This window comes from Anser anser (assembly GCF_964211835.1).
Source record: "Anser anser genome assembly, chromosome: 8".
Classification (NCBI taxonomy): domain Eukaryota; kingdom Metazoa; phylum Chordata; class Aves; order Anseriformes; family Anatidae; genus Anser; species Anser anser.
The window spans coordinates 9,391,946-9,413,205 of record NC_139728.1 but is presented as its reverse complement, the minus strand read 5'-3'; the positions used below and the strand labels follow the sequence as shown (position 1 = coordinate 9,413,205).

The following is a 21,260-nucleotide window of genomic DNA, read 5'->3' as shown; positions in this document are numbered from 1 at the left end:
CGAATTCGAAGGCCGATGAGTTCCTGAAGTGATATTCTTGACCGCTTGGCTGCTTGCATCTCATTTATATTTGATATATTCAGTTCTGGCTGGGCAGCACTGGACAGGCTGTGCTGCCAGCCGCCAGCCCGTCACGTCGCAGCTGCATTGCTGCTGGGCTGGGGCATCGGTTGTCAGCAGGGGGACTTGTGCTGAAAACGTTCTGAGAATAAAGATGTAAAAGTGGCTTGATTCTTCTGGTAGGATGCACGACTTTTAAAGGAATGTAGCTTTGGTTCCCAGCCTTGTTCCTGAACAGTGTTCTTCGTTCTAGAAAGAATGCTTTCTAGACCACGGGGAGGGGGAAAGCATCTGCATGCTGTCCTGCGGATTTCAAAGCAGGCATTGCTGCAGAAGCAGTAGTACAGCATTCAATGTGTTTCTCTCACTGCTGGAGTTGTAAGGTAGTACCATGTGACTTTTCCTAAAAAAGTGAAAGGTATGATTTAAGTTGGATTTCTGTGTATTTAAAGAACTGCCTTTTTTCTAGAAGTAGATTTTCTGTATTTGTTCGTAGCACCTGATTTGGGCCGTGCAGAGAAAGTGCACGGATGCCATTGCCTTGTGGTTAAAGCTGAAATTGCAGATTTTTTGAAAATAATAGTAATAAAAATTCTCTGTCCCTGTGGGAGCAGAGTTTTTAATTGAGGTCAGTGTCTTTTTTTTTTTTTTTTTTTTTTTAATACAGGTAAAATATGTCTTCAGCAGTTCTGGAGAAGATATGCCCAGCTCTTACAGTATCTCTGCATATTCATGCAGTGCTGCAGCTGCGATGCTGACACTTCAGCACTGCTGCTTGGTTCCAGGATATGCCAGGCTATTGGGTTTTCTCCTAAGCTCTCCCCATGAACACTTTGTTCTCCTCACCCGTTGTCATTTCTTCGGCTTCAGACTGTACATTTGGAGCAGAAGCCTTACGTCCTCCTGCCATTCACTGTTCAGGTGGTTATCACCCTCGCCAAGCGGGAGCTCAGCCAGCTTTCTGCCCGTGCTTGCTCGAACAGACGACGGGCTTTTTGACAGTAATTCAACTTGTTAGAGAGGGTTATCAAATGCAATCTATTGCAGACAGGGAAAGGGAATGTTCTGAAAGTTGTTGGCTTACGTTTCTTTGCAATTTTGCTGTCAGCGTTGTGTAACTAGGAGTTGTGTTAATGTGGCGTTCTTGATCTCTGGCTGTGCTTAGTCTGAAGTAGAAAATCGGTAAGTCTTTTTATCCTCTGCCTCCCTGAAGAAGGATTTTAGTGCCTCACGTGGTATTGTAAAGGGCCCTAGTTTGTTTTAAGTGATCGGTTTGTCCTGAATAGCAATTCCTTTCAGCTTCTTGTTAAAGGAAAAAAAATATCAAAAATCCAAGTATGAAACTGTCGTCTTGGTATGCGTTTTCTACACCCTAGGCTACTGTCATTTCAATACAAACAGTAAAAGGAGTATGTTTTTGTTAAGAATTTCTCTTCTTCCCCATGAGAAAATATCTGTAGCTGGCACTTTGCTGTGAGACAGGCATCTCTCAGTTGGTAGGTAAAAGAAATTGTGATAGACCGTTTGATAAACTTTGGCACCTTTGAGAAAGCAACAGGGTACAAGAACTAGCTTAAGTGCTGTAAAACATCACAGTGGATTTAAATTTGTGTGTGATGCTTTTTGCATTATCTCTGTTTTAATGACAGTTTGTATTCATATGTCTATAAACTCTATGTATCTTCAAAGGGAGTAGAGGGTGGGACACATTTATTTGGAGAGTCCAGTAAATGTGGGCATTGTTTTCGATACTCTTTCTATGAATTGTGTGTTTTGGGATATTATACATGATGATCGTGAGGAAAGGTCATCAGTAATGCTCCTAGATTGGTTATTTAATTTTGCTATATGTTTGTTGACCCATTGCTATCTCAAATTGAAATTAACAGCCCTAGTTTATTATACAGTTTGATGTAAATCTCTCCCCACTGACTTTCCATTTTCATTGCAGCTGAAGGTACAGAGGAGATTCCAAATTAGTCCAATATCTTAGAAACTGGTCAGTCCTTTCTGGGTTGTAACAACTTATTTATTTTTATGTTTCTAGGGATTTTCTTCCTCGAGGTTCTGGAATTGTAACAAGACGACCATTGGTCTTGCAACTTGTCACTGCCAAAACAGGTAACCTCTTTCTTCTCAGTTTAATGCCTGGACAAAGTGTTGGTGTGTACTTCAGTGGGAGAAAAAAAAAATCCGTGGAAACTTAAGCAGTGTGAAGAGAGGTGCTACTGCACTGTCTGCAACAAAGGCCTGCTGCTTTGGTATTGTACCCTCAAGAACACCAATCTCGTTGTCCTGATAAATCATTAAAGTGTAAATCCTAGAACACATAGTCAATTTGGTCCAAGATAGAACTTATGGCAGAGGAGAAAAAATAATGCATACAAACAGTTTTAAAAATTAGCTTTGATTTTTCATTTCTTGATGAGTTTTTCAATTGTGTTAACACACCAAAATTACGGTATTTCTGCCTTCAACTCTTGCTCCAGTGCCACAGATTTGGTTCCACACAACTTGTTTTCGTGACTTGTCTTTTTTAGTTGGTCTCACTGCACTAAGTAGAGCAGAAGGTAGCCTTTGTGAGAATTGGGCTTGTGTGTATTTGTCTGGTCAAAAGTAAAAATACAGCATGTGTATCCCACTGAGCTACGTGAAGTATTGAGACCTGTCATTGGAATTTACCAACTTTGTACTCTTCCAAGTGGCGCTTTGTCTGCTGTTATTATGTAGCTCGGTTCTTTGGCATATTTAAAAAACAGTTTTTCTGTCATTCACTTTTTTCCATTCTAAACCAATGTAAGCAACAAAATCACTGATTTAGTGTTGATATCCTCTTAAAATAGTAAAAAGAAAAGAAATTACATCCAAATCAGCCTTTAAAAAGGAAAATAAGTGCTCTTTAAGTTGTGAAACACTACGAAACTCAGGAAGAAATAAAATCGAAGCTGCCTGTAGAACTTCAGTCTGTCTGTCTGTGTGAGGTTTAATTAAGTTCTTGTGTGTGTTCTTTTCCTAAAAGGTCTCTTTGTCATTCACAGGAAGGTAGACTTCAGTCTGCATAGGCTCTAAAGTTTTCTCTGAATTACTGCTTGTAAAGAACATTTGTATTTTCAATGCCTCTATGAAGTTTGACGTAGTTTTATACTATGGAACAGAAAGGAAAAATTGTGGAATCCAGTATTTATGTATGCCCATCTTAAACTAGGGAGTTTTCAAGTGTGTAATATGCGTACTGTGCTTTACGTATACTAAAAGACCAAGTTCATTTAGGTTGGAGGTATGAACACTTGTCATTGCTGCATATCTGGCTTTAGGGCCCTGAGAGAACATGCTGAAATGCATGAATAAGATCTATCTGTGGAGAATCTTCATCTAATTTTCCCAGCATTATGTAAGAGCAGAAGAGAAAAAAAAAAAAAAAAAAAAAAGAATCAAGCTCTATGCTGGTATTCCTAACAAAATGACTAAACAGTGGGGATGTAAGAATCAGTAAACCAACTCTTCTACTCTAACCTGAGGTGGTTAAATACTTCTTCCGTGACATCCGCATCCTAAACTAATCCCTGCCTGATCTGTATTGCCTTGTTTTGTAAAATCATCATTGTCCCTTTGATTAAGTGGTCAGTGAAAGGGATTCTCTCTCTTTCTGGTATTTTCTCTGTTAATATATTCACATAATTTTACCTGCTTTAGATAGGTGTCTGTGTTTCTGTATGGGTGCCTACTCTGCTGTGAAGTAGTTTTTTCCATTTTAACTTAAAAACACAACAAAAACTCAAAAAATCTGAAAAAGCAAGCTTCCACCTAATTTCTAGTTTCCTGGATTCTGGGACATATTTATTCCTCTGGGAAATGCTGTATATTTCTTGGTTGAGCTTCAATGCCAGGACCTTTGAAAATGCAGGCTTTGATTATTTTGTTACTTCTTTAAACTGTTCCATTTTGTTGTTGTTGTTTTTGGTGGTAAAATTCTAAATATCCTTATCTTTAAGCCACTTTTATCTTTCTGAACTAATTTTAAAAAGAGAAAATAAAACTGCTTAGAGAAGCACAGTGTTCTTTTACAGGAAGCAGGTGCTGGACTGATTTTTATCAAGTTCATAAGTACTTAAAATGTTATAGAAAGTAATTAGAGGACATTATCAGGTTCTTGCTACTGTAAAAAGCTTAACTGGTCTCTAATCCTAGGAATTTTATTGACTCTTTTAAAAATAAGTATTCTTAATCTCATTATTCCTTGGGGGAAGGGGAACACTTTCTTTATACTGTAAGATGTAGGCATGGAGAGTTGACTGCAAGCTATTTTGGATTCATTTTGGAAATGGTTAAAGCTTCACTTAACTCTGAGTGATTGCACTAAGGGTTTGGCGGCTGAGACATTTGTGCGCACCCCAGAGGAAAACTTTGGCCACTCATTATTTGGCTTGGAGGTGTCTTGGAAATAAATGTACAGCAGGGTTTGGCTGTGAGGAGTTATCGGGGGCCCTCTAGCATCTGAAAGGATCTGGCACATCTGGGTAAAGAACTGGTGTCTTTCTCTGCTTTAAAAATGAAGTATGCAAGTGAAACAATTCAATACTAAGAAGTGCATCTCTTAAGAGAGAATTTTAAGAGTTTTGTCTGTATTGTATCTTTAAAAAATCTGTGTAACTAGTGCAAAGCGATTTTATAGTAAGCTGTTGATTTCCTCTAAATATGTTACTTTTTTTTTGTTGTTACATGTGGCTTTGTCATTTGCACTTCCACATCCATGCAAATACTGTACTCAGCTGAAATCTTGGAAGCAAAGACAGAAGTTTTAATTAAATATTACAACTGACAAGACAGTCTTCAATAGTTGTGCCTATTTTCCTTTGAGTTTGATAATATATGAGTTTGAGAAATACATAGTGGTATAGAATAAGTCAAAATATGTACATTAGAAATGAATTTACAGTCTTTCTAAGGACTCTCTCTTGTTCTTGACTACCCTACTTGGGGCTTTTCTTGGGACTGCCCAGCTGCATTTCAAATAAAATTGTAAATGTGGCCTGCGTTCAATAAACAAATGTACCAGCTTAGAGAAGGGAATAAAAAAATCTCCATCTTGTAAATATTTGGGGCTCCAAGGTGGCTGTCTTCTGGCAGTGAGAGGCTGGCACTCGTTACTTGTCTCAGAGAAGTCCATTGGCAGTCCTGTAGGTAGGGTCACGGTTCTGCATGCTCAGTTTTCACCTTATATTTTTGATTCAGTTGCTTCTCTTCTGTTGAAGAAAGATGGCATATAGCATCTTGCTGAGAGAGAGAATTGAACCAGATAAGCACCAAGTCATCGTTTTGCAGCAGACAGACATAAATTCTGGTAATGTAGCTTTATTTCCCACACAGAAATCAGGACTGAAAGAGTTCCCATCAAGCATGCCGATGGATCCAGATGTGGCCTTGTGTACTTTGTGGTCACAGTTCTGCAGTGCTGGGAGTGTCTCATGTCAGGTCTAACAAGACCCTTGCTCTTGGGTGCCTTCATGGTTGCTAGTTTCTGAAGGGGCTCAGTGTACAGAAAGCTTTAGGAGGAAACAGTCCCCTCCAGGAGGATCCAATTCAGGGAGTTTTCAGAAGGCACGGGTGCTGCAGGGTGCTGTTAGCTGGCAGCCTCTGATGGGGGACTGAATTCAGGTGTTACAAGGCAGTGGTGATAAATCAGCTTAGCCATTCAGCAACGTCTGTGGGAGGAATGCTGTCTACCCTTCTCCTGAGTGAGAAGTTGGACGTGAGGGCAGTTTATTTTATGAGAGCCTGATGTCCAAAGCAGGCAAAAGACGTGCCAGTTCTGTAAGTGAGTGCTGCTGCCTCAGATACAGGAAGCTCTCTTGTTCTGACCAGACAGCGTTTGTTTCACGTGCTCAGCAGTGGGGATGTTTCGGTGGTTAGCGATGAGTGTAGAGTGCTGGTCTCATACTTTCTTACTCTTGATTCCTTTTCAGGAGGAGAAATGCATCACATATTCCTGTAGTCGTGCTCTTAGAAGTATTTTCTTTGTGCATCTCTAAGATATGCGCTGGCACCCAGCATGAACTGGGACAAGGGTTTTTAAAGGCTGCATTAGTGTTCAGTAGTCTTGGAGCAGCATGAGTGGAATTTGCATAAGGTTACCTTAGTTTCATTTCACCTCTTACAATTCCCTTAGTGCACTAACCTGTAGTGATTTGTCCTGTGTTATCATAATTTCTTAAAGAGCTAATGAGCTGGTGAGTTTTTCTTCCTTTGAGTTGGTATGCCTTAATTTATGTGTTAAAGCCTACTTTTAAATATGCAAAATTTTTGTTTCACAACTGTCAGTATATTTCCTAGATCGATTTTTTGATCTAGTACATCAGTAAGATTAAGTACGTTTTTACAGGAGTTAGCTGATACTGGAAGATGATACTTGTGATTGGTGCTGCTGAGTAAGCTTTGAGAAGATAATGACTTAGAACAACTGAAAAGGTGTTAAGAGTTCTTTTTCCATTATTATTTATTGCATTTGCCACAGATTCCCTTTAACCTTAGGCAATCTGTTCTTCCTCTTGATGTGTTTTCTCCTGCCTGTGAAAGTGAAATAATTATCCAGATTCCTTGAGACTCGGTACTATGCTTTCTGAACATCAGTGACAGCAAAAAGGTCTAGTCTGGTTTTGGGTGAAGCTATTGTTCTAAGTCTTATGTTTGTTAAAAATGCTATATAAATGCTGTTATTTGCTATTTAAATGTTAAAATATCTTGGTGCTAGGAGGGTTGTTTGCCTCGTTTTAATAACTTTAAATAAGTCAATTTTTCAATCTCTGTGCTAAAGAAATGTCAGACTAAGGTTTTGAAAATCAGTATTGAGCTGAACATTTTTAGATGAATGAACCACATGTACAATTGCTGCAGGTGTTTCAGTTCTGCTAATTAGAACATTAAGTAGAAAATAAATCACCATAAGGTTCAAAAAACATTGATTTTTTTTTTCAGAAATCTTGTAGATACTCTTTCTTATTGAAGTTGCTGAGCTTTAATGCAGGTATCTTCTGTTGTGAGTCTTGAAGCATATCCATCTTTTATTGCCATCTGGTGGCAAAAAAAGTCCCCTAAGAGAAAATGGAAAAAAACTCTGAAAATAATCTAGGCTGTTTACTACAGCTAGCGCAATCTTACAGACTTCATCAGCAGGCATGCATTTGGAGGTCTTCAAGGACAAAAACTAGAAAGGTGCCCCCAGTAAGGGAGGGACTTTGCAGGGAGGAAAGGAAGATTGTCTGCCCTTTTCTGGACCTCACCCTCTGGTAGCCACTCATTCAGGTGATGAACAGGGATGCTGTGGAAAACAGTGAAGGCTGAGGAGGTGCAAACCCCAAAAGCTAAGGGAATGACCATCACCACAGGGAAAAGGTGGTAGTGACTGCTGATGCCTTCTTGGGTGAATGAGAGACTTGTCATGCAAACAGGGCTAATATGCTAGAAGAGGGGCAGTGCTGCCAGTCTGAAACCTGAATTTAAGCTGTTAGATGAGTGTCTGCAGCCTTACAGCACCTTGCTTGCTGCTGTATGGCTGTGCATGTACTGGTAGCAGTGCCTGCAGCCATCTGAGCTGCTCAGCAGCGGCACTCACAGTAAAACAGTGGCAGAACACAGGCCACTGATGTCATTTACGTCTGTATTTTACAACAGCATATTGTGCAAGATGCATTAACAGAAATAGTCTTTAGTCCTTCCGCTTTTTTTTTTTTCCTGTCCTGGAAAGGTTTTGGTTAGAGCTCTGCCTTTAGCTTTAAGACAAATGTCTAGAGGATAGCTGTATGAATGGTCAAATGCACAGAAAGCATCATCTGTAGAAGAAGGCTATCGTTGGCTAGATGAAATCATAAAAGCATAGGGAGAAATAACTCACAGGAAAAACGAGGATCATTTTGAAAGATGTTATCCCATAACACTTGTTTGCATGATTTGTCTAATGAAAACTGAAAAGGGAACTTATCGTGATACTTCTGGTTGGATGCATTGAAGATAACTGTGCTATGGCAGATTTTTCATTCTATGTTATCCAAACTGCTTTGAGTGATGCTGTGTTTAAAAAAAGAAGAGTATTCTACACACAAAGATGGTTTTTTTCTTTCTATTGACATAACTTAAGTTTTATACAGAAAATATATTTCTGAAAACTAGACAACTAGCAGGATCACTCGTTCTGACTGACTTTATGTTGATTCCCACGAAAAGTTAAATATGATGTGTTCCTAGTATTCTTCTGTGTATGAAAACTGAAGATTGCATTAGAGCATGTGTTCATCCAGTCAGGCTGAGGGCATCATTGCCAAGGACAGGCTGGGGCTGAGGATCCAAACAAAGCACGGCTTGTTCATCTGAATTTTTATTCCGTAGGCTGTGTGTGGCACCCCAGGTTATGAGGAGTTGTAAAGCCTATTCCTTCAGAGCTAGCGGGACTGCAGATGTCCCTGAGAGGAATGAGCAATTGATAAATATTAATCATAGCTGAAAGGTAGTAAACTTTTCAATATGAATTATCTTCATTTCAGACAGGGAATCTTTCTGTTATGAAATGCTAAATGGAATAAAGCGAAAAGCTTCCTTGAGTGTCAACTGATTATAACTGGGCATGAAGTATTAGTTGTTTGCATTTTTGAAATCTTTTCCTGAGAAAATCTGGTGAGCTACTGAATTAAAAGGCGCAGATAAGAATACAGTTTATTTTCTGCTTGAAGCAGGGCATGAAGAACTGAGGCAAAACAGAAACCGCTTGTCAGCTCTCTTTTTCAGTAGGTACCTACTGTCCACCTTTGAGATAATTCCCAATTGTAAAATTTGTTCTCAAATGAGCTGGATCAATGAAGATGTTTAATTATGTGTACCATGTTGTCTTTTAATTGGAAATATTTGAATATTCCTTGTTGTTTTTTTAATAAAGAGTTGAATGTTAAACAAATAAACCCCTCATTCATTGTCATTTTTGCTGCTGGATGTGAAAAGGAATATACTATACACTGGAGTACTTAACGCTGCGAAAAGTAAGATGGAGGTTTTTTTAGGTGCTCTTTTGCTCTTAAAATGAGATGTTATTTTTTTTCGTAGCAAGGGTGGGATTCCCTGACCCTCACACTTTAAATTCAAAGCGATTATAGTACTGTAAGGCAGAAATGCTGGCGTTTGTTTTTTGCCTTCCTCGTTCCACTTCTTTAGCTTTCAGTTTGCTTTAACTGTTGCTATGGTTTTGCTTGCAGTTTTGACTATTTTATTTTTTAACGATTCAGTCAGCAACAGTAATAAAGTGACAGCTGGGAAACCTGAGAAACAGACTTCAGTCCTGATGGGTAAGGACCGCTGTTCATTTGTCCCCTTGGATCTGCTCTCCTGTGCTGCTGGTCTTTGAGTATCAAGCAAGTTCTTTACCCTGGCGTTTGAGGGATTTTTATCAAAAACATTTTCTGGGGAAGAAGCACCTAAAAGGAACGGTGAGATCAGGCCTTGACTACAGAACAAAATCAACTGGAATGTGCACCATTTTGTCCAACCTTTCTCCAGCCCTACTGCTTAGGCCCAGTAGGGGGTGAGGGGTGAGCTCATGTCCGTCGTTACCATTTACGTCACTAATTTCTGCTTATGCCCTCACTATGTGGGATAAACTTTGTGTTTGCCCTATTTTGAAGGAAGAAATTACACTTTTAAAATCCTGAGATGTGTGTTTGGTTATGTGCCTTAAGGGCAGGAAACCCAGAGGGATACAATAAGCAGCACCAGTATTTGGACTCGAAAGTTAAAGCAGGAGCCTAGTGTCATTTTTGAGTCTGACAAATTAGACTGTATCTGTCTCTGAAAACAAGATGATTCCTGGTTGATGGGCCAAGCTGTATGATGACTGAAGACTCAGAAATTGTGTTTTACCACCAGCGAAATCACAGCCACATCTATAAAATTTTCATCAACTTTTAAAGTGTGGTTTGGATTTAAGCTACGAGAGGTTTTTAGGAACTGAAGAGCTGAGTTTAAAAACATTGAAGTGTTTTAAGTGCTCTTACTTTGGTTATGAATGTGTAAAATGTGCAGAATTCCCTTGGTAAAATCATATGTAACACAGGCTGTTAGTTTTTGAAAACAAATGCTAATACTCTTTCGTGATACAGAACTTGAAGTACTTTTCTTCAGTTTAGTGATGTATTACAGGCAAAGCAGATGAAAACTCAGATTCTGCACTGAAATCTGTTCCTTATTCTGTTAATGTAAATGGTATTTATTTGAATCTTTAAGGTTGTTCCAGGAGATGAAATGCTGAAGATATAAGCAGTCAGCTTGGCTTTTTTAACTAACCTTTTCTTGGCTTTGGCTGGTTTTCATCTGTGCAGCCATATTTATGGCATGTGTTCATATATAATGCTTTCTGGTTATACACGATGACATGCTTTTGTGCATGCACATCTGAAGAATACAAAGGGCTTGAAAGTAGGTGTTTAAGACTGTTATGAGCCTGTGAAATACAGAGATGCTATTGATATTTTTCACAGAATATGCTGAATTTCTACACTGCAAAGGGAGGAAGTTTACTGATTTTGATGAAGTTCGTCAGGAAATTGAAGTAGAAACAGATAGAATAACAGGAGTGAACAAAGGCATTTCTTCAATTCCTATTAATTTAAGAATATATTCTCCACATGGTAGGTAAAATCATTCTACTCTATATTGCATCATTCTGCTCTATATTCCAGTGATGTAACATATTTTTGAGCTCTGTCCATTTAGCGCTCTTTTTGTATGTGTTCTCATTGCTTAATTAGTAGTCTGGGATGCAAAGATTTCTGACCCTGAGTTGAACTAAAAGTGGGTATACATGTGTAAGAATCCTCAGTTTCTAATATGTTATGAAGCCACTCTGCTGCAGAGAGCTGTTGGTTGGCCAGAACACAGACTCTATCCCATCTAACATCCTCATGACTTAAAAATATTCCTGCTTTACATGAGAGTGAAACCAATCCCTCCCTCAGCACATATTCTATTAGTAGCTCACGAGTAAACTTACTAATAAAGACACATAGTAGGAGGTGGGAGACGTAGTGGGGAAAAACCCTTTTTTGCCACCCTCCAGATGGATTCCCTTGAAATATAAATAGGAATGGTCTGATGGCCTGTTATCTGTGCTGTCAGAAATGGAAGAAGCTCAGGAAGCCATATTAATTTGTCTAAGAACGTCTATAGTGACATTCAGTATACAACTCACATAGGTGAATAGTGCTTAATGTTTAAAATATTAAATAGTATTCTGAAATCCAAGTGAAAGACTCTCGAAGCAACTATGCTAACAAGTGTACTTTCCAGGTTGTCAGGCATTTTATTTGAACCACTGACAATGTTTATATACTTACAAAAAGTAATTATATAGGGGTTTATGTGATTAAAATCTGTCTGCAGCCATAGATGTGTTGATCTCTTTAGACATGTCTGGTATGTTAACCAATGTTATACCCTTCTGTGTTTTCCATACAGTATTAAGCCTGACTCTTATTGACTTGCCGGGAATCACAAAAGTGCCAGTAGGGGATCAGCCTCCAGATATTGAGCTACAGATCAGAGACATGATAATGCAGTTCATTGCTCGAGAAAACTGTCTGATACTGGCTGTGACTCCTGCCAACACTGATCTGGCCAACTCAGATGCCCTGAAGTTGGCTAAGGAAGTGGACCCTCAGGGTAAGCATCATTGAACATAATTGCTGAGCCTTGTTAAACAGACTTGAGTAATACTTTTTAATTGCTGGCAATAATGACCCCTTCTTTTCCAGACATACTCTTATTTGCAGTTGTGGCTGGTCTTGTGCAATACATGTTTTGAAATAATCACGTATTTGTAATAATTATTATGGAATTATAAGATGTAATTGTTCTTCCTGAATATAAATGATTCTTCACTATCTTTTTTTTTCCTGCCTGCCCCTGGACCTGGTCAGGCCTTAGGACTATTGGTGTGATCACAAAATTGGATCTGATGGATGAAGGAACAGACGCAAGAGAAATTTTAGAAAATAAGCTACTCCCTCTTCGTAGAGGTAAGAATGTTTGATTGCCTCTATTGTTTGCAATACAAAAGATGTTTTGGGTAAAGGTGATGTTAGAAAGTTCTGGAGATGAATCAAAAGTTATTCTGGACTTGACGAGTTCCTAGCTCTTATCGCATTCTATTTAGCAAACGTGGAAGGGGGCTGTGCTAAAACTATCCCGTAAGTAAAATCATTTATTTCTAGACATGGAAAATACACTGCATATTCCAGAGGAAACAGGAAAAGTCAGTACAAGTTATTAGGCAATTTTCTTTTCTGTGCCAGATTGCTGTCCTTTGCAACAAAGGAATCTCTTTTTTCCTTACATATGGCAGAAGCCAGCACCAGAGCCTTAGTAATCTTGCTGTTAACATAGTTTTGACCCCTTCCAGAAATGTTCTATGTGATTGTTCCAACAGCTACTGTACCAGTCACTTGCACTGTTAACAATATCAAGAATTTTGCTCCTAGTTATACTTTACTGATGGGACCATCATCTACTCCCAGTTTATGTTTACAGAAAACAATTTATGAACGTGTTGGTCCAGCAGACATGAAGAAATGTCTCAGTTTTCCTGTATTTTGCAATACCATATTGTTTACTTATCTTATGCTTACCTGTTGGGTCGTTCTCAGTTTGTGTTCATGTTTATTTGAAGAGGTTTCTTTGGGGTACACCAAAATTTCAAGTATTTCTGCATTGAATTGGTGATTTAAAAGGAAGTGTATCTATTTTACGTAACATCCAATTTGTTCTTCCCGTTTAAGTTCATTATGATACTTGTAAACAATACCTGAAGTATCTGAATTGGAAACTTTCATTTGAGATGAGCCACTGTCGTTCAATTTAATATGAATTCAGTTATGAAGAGAATAGTTGCATTGACGTGCCCGTTGGTTTTGTGTTGTTTCAGGTTATATTGGCGTCGTGAACAGAAGCCAGAAGGACATTGATGGGAAGAAGGACATAAAGGCAGCTCTCCTAGCAGAAAGAAAATTCTTTCTTTCCCATCCAGCATACAGGCACATGGCAGATCGGATGGGAACACCATATCTCCAAAAAGTTCTAAACCAGGTAAAACCTAAGTTCTCTGTGGTGAGAGGCAGCTTTCGTAATGATAGGATCATTATAAAATCTTCCTTAAAATAAATGTTGGCCAGTGAACCTAATTTATTCTTCCCTGCTTTTAACCTTTTTACTTTTCATAATGTAATAAACAAAGTTGTATATTACATGTATCATATACATACATACTTTGAGAAGCAGAGGACCTAATTTTTGGACTCTTGTCAGCATACATACACCTAGAATCATTAAGATTGCTAAACATAAATTATCAAGGATGGAAGCATCCATAATATGCAGTCTTGACTTTTCTCCTGAGTAAATGTTTTGTGGCTCAAAAAAATCAGTTCTGGTTTGTTATGCATCTAGACCTAAGCTCATAATGGTATTCTGTGACTCTGTAGTTTTCCAGCTTCAGAAGTTCTTTAATGTTTTATTCCAGTTTAGATTTTTACAAATTAGTAAAGTAGCTTCTTTTAGCTCTGTTAGTATTACTTAAGGTTGAGGTTTGGGCTATAGCATTAGTCACAGCTGCAGTACAATAATGTAGACATACCCCTTGCAATTCTTGGGAAGATGCTGGAGGGTAACAAGCCATTTAATCTACTTTTTTCCTCTGAGGCTGTGCATAGAAGCCCATAGTTGTAACCTTCTACATTCTTTTTTTTGAGCTGCACTGTGGACAATGGGTGGACTTGGGTGACTGTGAGTGAGATTGTGTAGAAGCCATTTTTGACCATTAGAGGGTACAGAGGTTCTCTGCTGCCTTGGGGAAGACTTGGCATTCCTTGCAAAAACTCTTAGAAATAGGAGTTTGCTCTAGCAAAGCAAAATTATATGCATTTGATCTACAAAACTGGAAGTGCAGTTACAAAAGAAGGCAAAGAAAGGTGACACGTGTAAGTGATCTTGGAGCGCTGGGGTCCTAACACGTTCGAACCTCGGGTGCTTTCATAACCACTCCCCGCCCCTTTTCATGCTCTGGATGAATCATCTCTTACTCAGATTTATTCGGAACTTCTTTTTTTTTTTTTTAACCTGATAAAAATGTAGTTTCTGGCTTTTACTGACAGTTCTGCACTTTCCTGTTCTGTTGAATACTGACAGGATCATAGAAAGTAAGTTTCTACTCCTTTCCCAGTTATTTCTCCATGTATATTGTCCTATTCCTTAATTACCACATTTCTTCTCGTTTAACAGGACTTTTAGAAATCAAACTTAGAAATTGGGGGGGAGGGAGGAACACATTTTTAGAAATCATGTGTCCTGAGGGTTCCCTGTATGTCTGTACTTTAACCATAAAATCTATGCTTTATTGTAGTTTTTAATAGAAACAGTATACCCTACACTAATGATAAAATGACAAATACTGTAATCAGAGGACTTGGTTCACACTGCTTTTATTTTGCCCAAACCTCTGGTCTGTTTCAATGAGTTCATGCCAAACCTTGTCAGACTGCAGGTTTCTTCAGCAGGAAATGGAAGTCAACTTCCCAGTTACCTGGAGGAGTAACCTGTAGCTTACTGTCCAAGTTAGTACACTACCTATACCAGGCTTTGAGGGGTTTATAATTCTTTTCACCACTATGTGTCCTTGGGTAATGTTCCTTTCATAGCTTGAATAGAACATGACCAGTGATGCATCTCAAGTCCGAAATGGGCAAGATCAAATCTTGCCTGCCTCCCTAGAATTACTGATGATGCTATGATTTTTTCAATTATTACTGCTATTACTATTATTTTTTAATGATTACTGCTATTACTATTATTTTGAAACTCAGTTTTACCAGCCAAAACAGGGTTCTTGGCATTTCTAAATGTCAAACTTGATAGCATTTTCACCGGTTCACTGGAGAAAAATGGCTGGTTTTGATCTGGAATAGACAAAGACCAGGTCAGCCTGGCTTTGTCCATTTTTGATAGCAGCTGGAAACAGAAGAAGAGCGTTTGACTAGAAGAAGGAAACTAAGTGGGGCTGGCCTGCTTAATTTCTTGCTGCAGTGACTTTGCAGCTGTTGAATCTTGACAGCCAGGTTAAGGAATACTCTGGACTTGCTCAAAAAGAATGCTAATGCCATTTATTTGTGCCTTAGAAAAAAAACTCTTCAGGAGGATGCAAGAACTTGCCTGCATCCTAAAAGTTGGCGTGTGTTTAGGATGCTTTGCCTCTTTATATTTTGAAAGACTAATAATGTATTTCTTAGTTTTGAGCCTGAAGCAATTGAGCTTCATGTTTCCTTGGACTGTCTTGTATGTCCTGACTTAAAATACTTTATGTACTGCTACCTTTTTTTGAGCTGTTTTTTAAATGTATCTATTTCAGTATGAACCATTGGTCTTCTGTTGCTGTTACCATATATTTAATATTATGTATGGGAGTATCTATGCAAGTATTGTCCGTAAGCTGTTAAACACAGACTATTCACATTTATGGTTGCAGGTAGTATTCAGATTTTTCTGCATCCACAAGGTGGTGCTCCAGGGAAACTCCAGGTTTTGATTTTGTGCCTGTCAGGTCTGCTGAACAGCTTTTGTTTTGAGTTTGCATACTTTGGTATTCACATTCCTTATTTATAGACTCTGTGATTGGGATTGGGAAGAAGGTTTGCAACATAGAGCAATAAGTCCATTTTTGTTTTAGTCAAGGAATGGATACAATGCATGAGAAACTTATGGTACACGTAGTTGATAGTGCTGTCTAACCACAATACAGCATATCTGCAAGAGTAACTGGGATATGTTAAACCTTTACAGCTTTGCTAAGACTTGTTTACTCTCCTTCAGTTTATTTTCCAATATTTTTAGGTATATTTTCACAAATGAAGACCATTACTCTTCAGTTATAGAACCTTCTTTGGCCAAAAATGAAGTTTAACTTTTTTTTTTTAAAGTGCTATAATCATTAATATGAGGGCAAAATCTCTTCTCCATAGTGTCCTTCAAAGAAGGAAGTAGAAATGTTGTGAAAGTGACTTTTCTAAGTAGTGGGAGAGCGCTGAGTGGATACTCCATATGTCTACATTTCCTTCTGTCACTGTTCTCAAAGGGTTGTGGATGCTCAGAATCTGTTCCTTGTCCCACATTGCCTTGCTGCTGTAAAGGAGTCATCGTGCTTAACAAGTGTATAGGGAATTGCAAAACTTCATTAGGAAAATCAGCAAAATAGATGTGGCATCAGAATGTTATTATGATGGAGGTTGTTTTGAATTAAAATAATTCTTTAGTGTGTAGCTAAACAAGTATGTTGTAACAGGGCTCAGTGAGTGAGAAGGTCAAGAAGTTTCTCAAGCCTCCAGATAGTGTGTATGTGAAAGGGATGTTGGGATGTTCTTTAAATGTCTCCACAGTTTCAAAGATCAAAAGGAATTACACTGTTAAAGTAGCACAGGTAATTGTTTATGTACTTGGCAGTCAGAAGGAAATGGCTATGCAATTGCTTTCATCTTTATTAACAACATAAAAGGACTTTTGTTTGCTTTTTAGCAACTTACCAATCATATTCGGGATACCCTGCCAGCCTTCAGGAGCAAACTCCAGAGCCAACTGCTTTCTATAGAACATGAAGTAGAGGTATACAAAAACTTCAGACCAGAAGATCCAACTAGAAAAACGAAAGCCCTGTTGCAGTGAGTGTCTAGTCTTTCATCTGCTTTTCCACTGTCTATAGGCTTGTTTTGCTTTGCATTTTTTTCCCTAATGGGTTTACATTATTTTAAGATTACGATATGGCTGAAAATTCTATATGTTAATTCTTCAGAATTTTGTGCTTGATGTTCCAGAACACTTACCCACTTTCAGCAAGGTTTTCACTAAATTAATATTAGTAGTCATAGAAAGAGAGAAAGCAGGACAGGAAAAGATACAAGGATGGGCAGCATAGATGATTGAAGGAAAGAAACTGCTTCTGATTGTATGGACACATTCTTCAGCCTGTCAAAAAGATGACCTCAGGCAAAGGGAGGAGGTTGTTAGAAGTCTGTAAGATGAGGTGCTTGAAAAGAGAATAGGGAATGCTTCTTTTTCTGGTACGAAAACTTGGACATCCAAAAGAACTTGAAGATCAAAATTAATTGTAGGTAGTAAACCACAGGATGTGCACCTATGTTACAGAGTTCCTTGCTGCAGGAGCTGATATTAATAGTTTGTGGGCTTTCAAAAGCAGCTAGGCAAATTCTTGGGGACAGAGAAAACATCAACATTAGTAAGTACAAGGTCGTACCCCTGCTGCATGGAACATGTGAATGGCAATTTATTGAGGCCAAGAGAGTATTCTGGAGAATTATCATTGTATTCTTGCTCTGTTCTCACACTTTTTCCTAGGCACTTACTGTTTGTCACTGTCTTACATTCAAGTGATGGTGTATTCTCTGACCATACTCTGACAACCTGCATCCCTGTTTTTTTTCCTTAAGAAATCATGGGTTGAACATTGCTGGATGAATTGAAACAATTTCTGGAACTAGATTATACTAAGTTTCAAACTAGAATGTTTTTACACTACTCAAGTCACTGTCCAGTTTGGGTCTCATCCACAAAATACAAGATTTTGTAACACTGTTGTGCCTGTTGTCATATTCCTGTTCTGATTGATTTCAAAGGTTTTTCAGTATTCTCGGTTCTCTGGGTTAGATGGTAATAGCATTGGCTTGTGAAAATGTGTGAGTTTTGGACAGAATCCATTCCTTAATTTTAAGTGGAAAATGGTCACCTGAACTAATGAGGCTTTCCTGAACCAGCTGAAGACTTTTATTTAGTCCTTGTGTTTGTAACAGCTTTGTCTGAAAGGGTAGACATAAGTCTGTCCCTCGTAACTTTACTTCAGATGTTCTGGTTGAAAGAAAAACCTGAGGATATAACCTAGGACTCTTCTAGGAGAGTACAACACAGGTATTTTTTTTTTCAGTCTGTATATTTGGTCATTTAGCTGCTAGAAAAACATTTATGGCATTAGGACTTGTTAAGTGCTGCTGGCATCTTAAGGTTGTTCTACTATTGTAACACTGTCTAAAGAAAAAAAAATAAATTCCATTTTAGCCTGAATTATCCTGCTTGGTACAGTTTTTATGCACAGTTTTTCTAATACCTTCATAATCAGTAGGTGCTATAGCAGAAGTTAACTTTTGTCAGTAAAAATTCTCCTTGCTTTTTGTTTCGTCTGTGGAAAGTAACACAGCTAGAAACTTTCCTCTGATTTCCTCTGATTCTCGATTCTCAAGAATAAGTTCCGTAATACGTATAAGAAAACAAACTACCTGAACTTACCCTGCTTGACAAACTTAATTTCCTTTCATGCAAACGTCACCCATCTAGTTGACCAAGGGAAGCCATTTCATGTAATCTTTTTGGATTCAGTTAAGCTTTTGATACTGTTTCTCACAATATTCTTCTGGACAAAATGTCCAGCTAGGTAAAAACATAACACGATGGGTGAACAGTTGGCTGATGGGTTGGGCTCAAAGGATTATAGTAACTGGGGTTACATCAGGCTGGAAGCCAGTCACTAATGGAGTTCCCCAGGGCTCCATTTTAGGAGCCCATCCAGTTCTCTTTAATGTTTTTATAAATGATTTGAATGTAGGACTTGAAAGTGTTTTGAGTAAGTCTGTAGATGATAGGACAAGAGGGAAGCCTCAAGTTGCACTGGAGCAGGTTCAGGTTGGAAATCCTGAGAAATTTCTTCTCAAGAAAGAGCGGTCAGGCATTGGAGCAGGTTGTCCAGGAAGGTGGTGGAGTCACCGTCCCTGGGGGTGTTTAAGGAAAGGATGGATGTACTTGGGGACATGGTTTAGTGGGTGACATTGGTGGTGGGGTGGTTGGACGAGATGATCTTGGAGGTCTTTTCCAACCTTAATGCTTCTATGATACTAAATTGGGAGGAGCTGTTGACTCTATTGTGGGTAGAGAGGCCTGGCAGCCAGGAGGGCCAGCCATACTGGGGGGTGCCTCAGGCCTAGCATTGCCAGCCAGACAAGGGAAGGGATTGTCCTGCTCTGCACTGGTGCAGCCTCACCTTGAGCGCTGTGTGTAGTTTTGGGTTCCACAGTACAAAAAGGACGTAAAACTGTTAGAAAGCCTCCAAAAGAGGAAAAAAAATGGTGGTGTAGGGCCTGGAAAGTAAGATGTCTGAGGAGCAGCTGAGGTGACGTGGTTTGTGCAGAGCAGAGTAGGCTGAGGGGAGGCCTCATGTCAGCCTGCAGCTTCCTCATGAGGGGAACAGAGGGGCAGGCGTTGAGCTCTGCTCTCTGGGGACAGCGACAGGACCCAAGGGAACGGCATGGAGCTGGGACAGGGGAGGATCAGGCTGGGTATTAGGAAAAGGTTCTTCACTGAAGAGGGTCGTCGGGCACTGGAACAGGTCCCTAGGGCAGTGGTCACGGCACCGAGCCTGCTGGAGTTCAAGAAGCGTTTGGACAAAGCTCTCAGAAATACGGTCTGATTTTGGGGTGTGTGGAACCGGGAGTTGAATTTGATGATCTTTGTGTCCCCTCCAACTCAGGATGTTCAACTCAGGATGTTCCATGATTCTCCCCCATAAGATAATCTTAAGTTTCTGCAGTCATCTTCAAAAGTTGATTTGTGGGGCTCTACACTTGCCCCGTTTCTGTAATTTCTGTTAGCCAGGGCTGCATAGGTATCTGAGGTTTAAGAACAGATGACGTGCACTGTTACTTTCTGGCTGAATCCATTGCTTCAAATGTTAGGCCAGATGCTTGTGCCTACTTTTAAAATTAAAAAAAATATAGCTCTCCCTGATTATTCCATAACTGGAGGAGTTCTCATATGTATGGCTAAGTGCTTCTGATGCGGAAGTCTAAGCACAACTGAGTAAGCTGAAGTCTGTGGTACTGAGAGCTAATGCATTGGCTTGTTAGTACTGGCTCCTGGGCAAGTTGTTTGGCATGGGAAAGTTAAGTAACTTGGCTGCCACTATAAGATCTGCCAGTACTGAGTCAGCTTAACGGCTTGATACACATCATGCTGTTGGACTGTGTCTTTTTGAAAGACATTAGAAAGATCAAAGGGTCATTGTGGAGAAGTAAGCTCTCCACAGATGGTAACTCTTGCTATAAGATCAGAGTTTTTTGCTTCTGGTGGTCTGCCCCATTGAACTCTGCTGTTTCTGTAATGACATTTAAGTATGAGTGCTTTTCGATTCATATCCAGTACAAGTATTATAGCTTAAACATTGAGACTTGTATTTGCTTATCCTACTACAGACTGCCATCACTTTTTCGTTTCTGAATAAAATAGAATAGCATGTATGTAATAGAAGATGCATTTACAATTTTGTGATCATTAGCGAAATAAGGATGTAGCCTGGTATGCTGCTGTATGTGTTGCTGACTTTAATATACGGTTTCTTAAACAGTATTTAAAAAAAAAAAACATTTATGAAGAAAGAAAATAGTATACTGAGCTATGTCCTGTAAGAGAGAATGACGTGAGTGTATGGTGGAATGGGTTTGCAAAGAGAAGTATAGCAACCTGCATTGGCAACTTAGCTGGATGAGCTCTTGTAAATACTTCTGTAAATTCCTAAATGTGTTTTAATTCAATAATACTTGCATAGTACTGAAGTAAGAGTTGATAGTTGATGTGCTTAAGTGAATCTTTTTTCTCCTCCCTTTGAAATTTAGGATGGTACAACAGTTTTCAGTGGACTTTGAAAAAAGAATCGAAGGATCAGGAGATCAGGTCGATACACTAGAACTTTCAGGAGGTGCCAAAATTAATCGTATTTTCCATGAACGTTTCCCTTTTGAACTAGTGAAGGTATTTATCCATCTTAGTGGTGTTCTTTGAGTTTTATTTATGTATTCCTATGTTCATATAGATGGTAGTAAAGCAGAGATAAAGTTTGATCGGAAGAACTTGATTTTAACTGTGAAAGAAATTACATTAAGTGATGATTGAGACATTTAGCTTCATTTCTAGTTGTGGATACTGAGATATGCTGAGGATTCTGAAATACAGTAGTTAGAATATAATTAAAGTCACAGTTCTTATTACTTTCCATGCTTTTTTATTTTTTAATCACAAATGGTATCTTCCTTCTGGTTGGGGGGGGCAGGCAGAGAAACAGCTATGGTTGG

General features: G+C 38.9%; 1 protein-coding gene across 10 annotated transcripts in view; it reads left to right on the top strand.

Annotated features, from left to right (window-relative positions):
- The window catches only part of DNM3 (dynamin 3), a 197,608-nt gene that overhangs the window by 13,011 nt on the left and 163,337 nt on the right, over positions 1-21,260 (top strand). For all 10 annotated transcript variants that reach the window (XR_014587808.1, XR_014587809.1, XR_014587810.1 and 7 more), the window contains exons 2-8: positions 2,108-2,181; positions 10,575-10,724; positions 11,551-11,754; positions 12,012-12,110; positions 13,016-13,176; positions 16,651-16,793; positions 20,805-20,940. Coding sequence is in view for 7 of the 10 variants with exons in the window: in XM_083847695.1 (XP_083703821.1) it covers positions 2,108-2,181; positions 10,575-10,724; positions 11,551-11,754; positions 12,012-12,110; positions 13,016-13,176; positions 16,651-16,793; positions 20,805-20,940 (967 nt within the window). In the remaining 3 variants the exon portion in view is untranslated. The remainder of the gene's footprint in view (positions 1-2,107; positions 2,182-10,574; positions 10,725-11,550; positions 11,755-12,011; positions 12,111-13,015; positions 13,177-16,650; positions 16,794-20,804; positions 20,941-21,260) is intronic.